The sequence below is a fragment of the Salvia hispanica genome, chromosome 5, assembly GCF_023119035.1.
Source record: "Salvia hispanica cultivar TCC Black 2014 chromosome 5, UniMelb_Shisp_WGS_1.0, whole genome shotgun sequence".
In the NCBI taxonomy this organism is placed as follows: domain Eukaryota; kingdom Viridiplantae; phylum Streptophyta; class Magnoliopsida; order Lamiales; family Lamiaceae; genus Salvia; species Salvia hispanica.
This window is the reverse complement of record NC_062969.1, coordinates 2209681-2218015: the sequence shown is the minus strand read 5'-3', so window position 1 is coordinate 2218015 and position 8335 is coordinate 2209681. Positions and strand designations below refer to the sequence as shown.

The following is an 8335-nucleotide window of genomic DNA, read 5'->3' as shown; positions in this document are numbered from 1 at the left end:
GAAATCTCAGTTTGAGGCTTTCATTTTCTTAGCCATATCTTCTAAAAAGACACGTGTATATTCATAATTTATTTATATTTATAAGAATTTTATTTTAGTTTTATTAAACGTAAATAGTTCTCATAGTAATATATTTTAGGTTTTCAATATTTTTTAAAATTTGTGCTGAATAAAAAGTAGGAATAATATTGTTGGACGGGACAAAGTAACTCAATTTACACAATAGATTTATGATGCTCTTAAATTTGTAGTACTATCTAGTTCTGCATTGGAGATCAAATTGTAAGATTAGAGTTCACATTCAGTCTAGAAACTCAAAGATAGAGAGTAAAGAAAAAGCAAGTAGAAACTAGCCGTTGGAGTTAGTTAGATTGTTAGAAAGTAGCCGTTGAGGCTCTTGTTTCTTGTTTCTTGATTCTGTTAGTTAGTGGCAGTTACCACTTTAGCGTCAGCTATTAATAGCTCATTTCTTGTATCTTGTAGAGTAAGAAATTAATCAATAAAGAGAATCCCTCTTTCTCCAAGAAACTCTCTCTCGTTTTCTCTTCAAGATTAGTGTGTGTTTTCTGTGTGAGTAATCAGAGGGTTTAGATCTTGCTGTGTTAACACAAATTGACAATTCGAAATAGGTTAATTAATTATTATATGTTAAAACAGTATAATTCAAAGCTAGGCCATGTTTGATTGTGAATTATATTACTTTCTCTGTCCCATAAATGTCCCATAAAAATAAGCATATGTTCCATTTTGGGGTGTCACATAAAAATATCTAATTCTATTTTTGGTAACTTTTTTCTCTGTTATATGGTGGATCTCATTATCAACTAATAATACTATAATTACTTTTTTTCTATATCTCTTATTTTATCAATTGTGCATTAATGTTTATGTCATTTTAAATATTCATTTTTTTTTCGATGGAGAGAGTAATAAATAGTACAAATTATTCACAACTGGGCTACTTAATATGTAGGTTATGATCTGGTCTTATTTTAACATAATTAAGACTATTTATTATAAAAAGAGTTAAATCTAGTCGAAAACGGCATGATTTGTGAAGAAAATGTGCACATAAGGGTAAATAAGTACTCCAGAGTTTAAGTTGAATTAATCTCTTCTTTTATATTGAAACCGCCATCATTTAATAAGTTCTTATTCTGAATAGGTGGACAAATAATAGATCTACTAATAAATATCGCTTGAGAATTAATGATAAATATGACATTTAAATTTTTTCTTAATCGGCACCAAAATGAGTCATTTAATTTGCATATTTTGAAAAAGTAAACTCAACTTCGAAAAGGGAAACTAGAAATTTAACATTGGGCTCAAATCCTATTAACAATCGAGTTTTTATTCAATGTTGGCGTTACCAAAAATAATTGTAGTATCAGTACTGGAGTTTACACGAGAGATAATTAATAAAATAAAATAAATAAAGGATAAGTGGTAAAAATTAGAGACAGATAAAGGGGGTTGTTAAGCCGAACTCGGGACCTAATACTTCTTATGCTATGAAAATGCGAACCGCACCACAATTTATAATTATAATTGTAACATACATATAATAACATAACCTTTAAATTGGTGGGGGACCATGGACCCCCTCTCCAAATGTGGCTTTGCTTCTAAGAATGGTGTTGTCGCAATATTGAAGTAACCGTCTTCATGGGCTGACAGTAGAGTTAGTCAACCCTTCGATATTATTTAATCAGACATTAAAGTTTAATTATATGGAAATGTAGCAATTTTGTATGTTAGTTGTAAACTACTAGGTTATAACATTTAAAAAAAAAAACAATCACATTTTTTTTAATTATGAACCTTTTGTTGGTTAAGAACAAGTTCTAATAGCTTGGAAGGTGGAGGGAAGCATATTCCAAAAAGAAATAAATTGCTATGAGTGTATTTTATCATTTTATGTCTATGTACTTATGAAAAAGTCTCAATTGAATAAAATGTTTGTTAAAGCTTTCGGGGTCCAATCATGTCCAGCTGCCTAGTATCTTAGCAAATTGCATTTTCTGTCTATTTTATTATTACATTTTCAATATTGCAACAGAAATCAAATTTGGTTAACGCACGATCGAACATTTATACCAGTCCTTTTATTTCCTTAATATGCATATAAAACATATAGAAAAAAAATAAATGTACATATATTTACAGAAAATAGTACAAATAAAAAACTTTTAATGAAAAAGATAGCAATGAATTTAACTTCGGAGAAAATATTTCAATGTTTTCGGGTTGAAGCTCGATTGTTTTTACATTGGTTGAATTTCGAGTTCGAATGAACTACAATAGCAACAATAATTATTATGATCAGTTATATATCGAATTCATCGACCTTTAATCATTCTATCAAATTATCAAACTTTAAATTTTTAAACTTTATACTTAACATTTAATTTGTTAATAATAATGTTAGTTTTATCCCAAATTTTTAACTTATCGATTTTATTATAATTTTTTCAACTTGCTTCTATTAACAAGTACTATTTCAAATAATTATTTCTAAAATGTAAAAATACAAATAAAATATCAATATTTTTATAAACAACTTATTTTGGAGATAAATAATATTTCATCTTCTGACAAGTTATGTTACAGTTCCACCATTGTAGTGAAATTTCGGTAATAAATTTGATAGAATTGAAAGATTATAATATAATTGAATTGATAAGTTAGTAAAATTGGAATTATTAAAGGTATTGATAAAATTGATAAATTTCAAAAGTTGAATAAATTTTATAAAACCATTAAATTAAGTGATGACGTATTAAATAGCTAACTCCTTATATTAACAATCTAAAATATAGAACTCTTGAATGGTCAAAAGTCAAAAGCCACCTATAAATTCGATGCATCTATAACACGGTATTCTAATTTTATTAGTTGAACGTGACGTGTAAAAATAAAGATATCATTAATTCATTAATTTTTCTTCAACCCTATATTTTATAATTTATAGCTGATTTGTAAATTTCTTTTTAGTTTTTTCTTTGATGTGTACAGACTATTGTGTTACGAAAATAAAAGGCAAAAATATAAACGACACCAAAAATATCAAATCAACATAACAACAAACATATAATGTACTATGTGTGACATAATAATATGCAAGAAACACATGAGCAAAGGGTACTAGTTAAATAAATTGCATACCGAAAACTAAATACCTATTTGTCAACTTTGTTGAAATTATCGTATCCTCGATTGTTAGTTTGTTACATCCAATAACAAAAAAAATACTGTAAATAAATGAAATTACGCGGCAAAGGTCGGTTAGAAAACGACTACATATGTGGCGTTCATTTGTCATGACTAATTATCATGAGACTATCCATCTAGATTAAGTTGTGGAATTATTTTAGTTGGAGGGGGGAAGCTATGACTAATAATCATGAAACTGTCCATCTAGGATTAAGTTGTGGTGATCAATCTTATGAACCAAACATGATAGTACATATTTAATCATGAGATTTAGTTTTGCCAACCAAATACTCTCAAAATATTTAAAATAAAAAGAAGGCTACAATCATGGCATTTAATTTATCAAAGTGGTAAATTTAGTCTATAATATACTATACTCCATGAGAGTAATATTTAGTTGTTGCAAATGATCAATTTCTCACGCTTGATTCTCCTTTTACTTGCAAGCAAGTAGTCTACATATGACCGCAAATTAACATTATTTATGAATTTTGGCAAATTACCAATTTCCCACTCTTGATTATCGTTTTACTTTTAATGCAGCAAGGCGTCTATATTTATAATTATAATAAAAAAGTGTTTCGATTTGATTGGCCATCTTTTTTTAATGAATAAATAAATAAAAAATTTAAAAGCCGTGGATTCAAATTCGAGAATACGTTTATACATTAATTACTCTATCATTAGGTCAGCCCAACACAAGCACACAATTGACCGTTGTTCATATATACACATATGGAGTGTTCTCAACATAATTCACCTCCCGACGTATACGAAGGAATGCGATTCAGTCGGGAAATTCCTGCTTTTTATGATTAGACATAGGATAGGCGTAATCAGATACATGCTTTTTCCATACCTCTCGTTATTTTTTGTAATTATAATAATCTTGTATCAGGAAATAAAAGCTACACATAATATCAATCAAACACACGATATATATGATCATTTCTTATTACTTACTAATAAATTCGATCATCCTTTATTATCACATAAAATTTCATATTAATTATTTTTATCTAAGGCATGATATGTAATACATAATTGACTGGTGAACAAACCATTAATTCAGACAATTTTTTTTTCCAGCTGTTTGCAGTTGTTATCATAAGATACGTCGTTGATCACTACTTCAAAGAATGTCAACTATTTGCCAACATTTTCCTACACCTATATATATATTACACCATTCCAAATTAAAAACCACAACCACAATCACAAGAACAAAAGCAAAAAATTAGAAAAAAGAAACTAAAGAGAAGAATTCATTCCATGGATTCTTCTATTAGGGCTACAAAATCCCTCTATGTTTTAGTAGCCACCGCATTCCTCCTCGTCTCCGCCGCGTCGGCCGGGAATTTCTACCAAGACGTCAGCGTAACGTTTGGCGGCCCCCGTACTCGGATATTCAATGGCGGGCAGCTTCTCACGCTCTCGCTCGATAACGTCACCGGCTGCGGCTTCGAGTCCAAAAACCAATACTTATACGCTAGGTTCGACGTGCAGCTCAAGCTCATCCCCGGAGACTCGGCCGGGACCGTGACCACTTTTTACGTACGAGAAAAAAAAATTATGCGCATTTTAATGCTTTTGGTAGTATAAAATAATATTTCAATCTAATCTCGTATTTTACTGCAGTTGTCGTCCCTTGGCCCGAATCACGACGAGATCGATTTCGAGTTTTTGGGAAATTCGTCGGGGCAGCCGTATACCATCCACACCAATGTTTACGCCCAAGGAGTGGGCAATAGGGAGCAACAATTCCGCCCTTGGTACGACCCAACTAATGCGTTCCACACGTACACTATTCTGTGGAACCCACAACGGATAATGTAAGTAGTGTTTCACATTAGTTTATTTACAAATAATAAACCTGACAATTTATTAATTAATACACCTTCTGTCCCACAAGATATGTCACACTTCTGTCCCATCAATTTATATATATACGTGGCTCTATGCAGTTTCATGGTGGATAATATGCCAATTAGAGTTTTCAACAACTACGCGGCGCGTGGGGTTCCGTTCCCCACGAGCCAGCCAATGAAGTTGTACGCCAGCCTTTGGAACGCGGACGACTGGGCGACACAGGGCGGCAGGGTGAAGACGGATTGGACCAAGGCGCCCTTCACGGCCTCGTACCAAAACTACAACGCGGTCGGGTGTGTGGTCGGCCCCTCTGGCAATTCGTGCAATGGGAACTTGACCGGGCAGCCATGGCAGACGCAGGGGCTTGATGCAAATGGGAGGAACCGAATTCGATGGATCCAAGACAAGTATATGATCTATAACTATTGCTCCGATGTTAAAAGGTTTCCCCAAGGGCGTCCGAGGGAATGCAGGTTGGCGAGGTTTTAGATCGGAAATTTGACTACGGGAGAATGGATGATCGATGATCGAGTTTTTGTTGTTGTTGTTGTTGTTGTTATTGATTAATATTTATTGGTTTCAATCTGGGAATTGAAGTGTTTTTATTTTATTCAAAAGATCAATTGGATTTGTAATGTTGTTTCAATAATATATGATGCATTTGTAAAAGTTGTTGGATTTTTACTTGGTTTAAAAAAATGGCGTAGGATTAGTTCTGCATTGATACTCTAAATGTAGCATGATCTAAGTAATTATTAGTATCTTGTTAATTTCGGATTAATCATACAAATTACAACTTACTTAGGGAAGGAGGACTAGTACTGCGATAGCATGGCACACATCAAGTAATTAGGTACAAAATATATTATAATCTATAGAAAATTATCACTTAAATTATACTCCTATATATATTATTTGATTGAGTTTTGATCGAATTCATATATTTGTGAATTAAACAGTAACTTTATTATGTTTCATAATTGTCCATATAATGATTTTTTTGCTGAAGTTGGTGGTGGAGTGGAAGTCAAACCAAAACTACACACAAGTCTAGATTAAAACCACATATATCTTGGACATCGATGACTTCATACGTGCAACGTAGTCAACCAAACATCGCTTTAATACAAGTGTAAAGGTTGGACGATGCACATCTGAACTCCATATTAGTATAATATTACCGGATTAAAGTTGAGCTCTTGCAGTTTTGTTTTTGGGACACTTCCCAAAAAGTTACTAGTATAGATTTGAAAAATATTTGTAATATTGTTTGTAAATTTTTTTAATCACTAATGTGGAATGACTTTGCATACCAATATGAACTATGATGTGGAATGAGTTCGCAGTTCGCACCTCGTATTGAATTTGAATTTTATACTTCTATTAATTGGAAGATAACTGAAATAATTTGAATTTTATATAGTACTACTATTAATTGGAAGATAACTGAAATTTATGATTTAAATGAGCAATTGACCTTAGGTAGTAAATTTTAATCAATTGACGTTAATGCATAGAAGAAATTAGTTTGCATCTAGCAATTTGAATTAATTTCCTCAAAAAGCAATTTTAATTAGCTACTGATTGTGAGAAGTATAGCTACATATCTAGCGCCGACCATGGCCCTATAAATGTGTCACAAAATGGCAAGTAATTACTACTAAGATTTAGACATCAAAAGTCAAAAGTAGCTAAGATATTCCTAATCGAATTACTGAGCATTAATCTCGTTCTAATTTTAAATAAAGAATCTCATTTAAACATTTGAATATATATAAAGTTTAGGGGATTCAAACTCATGATTATTAATTTTATGCAACTAGGTGATGAATAATATCTTAAATATCTATCATCTAAGGAATAAAAATAGTTCGTGGTTGACATTTAAAATAAAGTTATTTGCAAACAAAGAACATTCATTTAATAGAGATTTAGTGGAGGATCACAAAGTGTTTTTGTTTAATGTTCAAAATGTGGGTTGGTGATTGGACAAATTTCACAAATGTCCTTAAAATATCAGGGTCTCTTTCTATGTCTACAATGTAATAGGATAACAAAATCGATTTTGTCCCATTATTGGGAGCTTTTATTTTAAAATATCATAATTATTTAGTACTCATTAATTTATTTTTAGGAATAAATCCTCCTGCAAAAGATTTTCGATTAAATAACGACGTTATAGTTGAAATTACACATTGATTACCCAGTTTGACGTGGACTTTTGGTTGATATGTCAATATTCCGATTGTCGGAATTTTTTTTCATGACATTTTATTCCAACAAATGAAATTGTAGGTGCTAAATGATATTTTTAAAACGATGAGACATTTATTTAGTAACGCTTTAAACGATGTGACAAAATTAACCCATTACTCTATAATTTATACAGTAATACAAACAACTTTTCAATTATACTTTTTAGATATTTTTCATTAAATTGTCGGAATTTTTTTTCATGACATTTTATTCCAACAAATGAAATTGTAGGTGCTAAATGATATTTTTAAAACGACGAGACATTTATATAGTAACGCTTTAAACGATGTGACAAAATTGACCCATTACTCTATAATTTATACAGTATTACAAACAACTTTTCAATTATATTCCCTCCGTCCAATAATAGGAGTCCCATTTCTTATCAGTGCGGGTTTTAAGAAATGTTAAGAAGAGTGAGTGGAAGAAAGTTAGTGGAATAGGGGTCTCACTTGTATATATTAGTTTTAAATGATATGTGAGTGGAATGAGTTGGTGGAATGTGGGGCCTCTTTACCATTTATGGTAATTATGAACCGGGACTCCTATTCATGGACGGACCAAAACGGGACTCCTATTCGCGGACGGAGGGAGTACTTTTTAGATATTTTTCATTAAACATCAATTTATAAATATTAATTAATTTAAATTAAATTGATGCTAATCTTTCTACAATAATTTGTAGAAAAATACGGAGTAATATTTTAAATTGATGTACAAAATTTAAGAACATATTAGATTTTAATTTATCATAAATTTTCCATATTATTTCCTTTTTATTGCTATCGAATAATATATAACAAACCTTAATTTTTTTAGTTCAATTGAATTTCAAATTTAGGGGCATTATGCAATTTATAAACATTTATCTTTATTCTACTTTTTTACTCCACACTTAATTAAAGTAATTGGTAATCCCTAAAAACATTAGTGTAGTAAATTAATACATATGACATTATATTCTTAATATACTTTCAACCAATTGAGATCCCTA

At 30.8% G+C, this 8335-nt stretch overlaps 1 protein-coding gene across 1 annotated transcript; it reads left to right on the top strand.

Moving 5' to 3' along the window:
* Positions 1–4439: 4439 nt before the first annotated feature.
* On the top strand, positions 4440–5787 carry LOC125188683 (xyloglucan endotransglucosylase protein 1-like). The gene is made up of 3 exons (XM_048085685.1): positions 4440–4770; positions 4855–5048; positions 5181–5787. The coding sequence occupies exons 1-3, from the start codon at positions 4489–4491 to the stop codon at positions 5572–5574; spliced, it is 870 nt and encodes a 289-aa protein (XP_047941642.1). The 5' UTR covers positions 4440–4488; the 3' UTR covers positions 5575–5787.
* Positions 5788–8335: the final 2548 nt, after the last annotated feature.

Coding starts and splice junctions, on each gene's coding strand:
- LOC125188683 (XM_048085685.1), top strand. CDS start 4,489: ATGGATTCTTCTATTAGGGCTACAAAATCCCTCTATGTTTTAGTAGCC. Junction 4,771..4,854: donor GGACCGTGACCACTTTTTAC/GTACGAGAAAAA, acceptor ATTTTACTGCAG/TTGTCGTCCCTTGGCCCGAA. Junction 5,049..5,180: donor TGGAACCCACAACGGATAAT/GTAAGTAGTGTT, acceptor GGCTCTATGCAG/TTTCATGGTGGATAATATGC.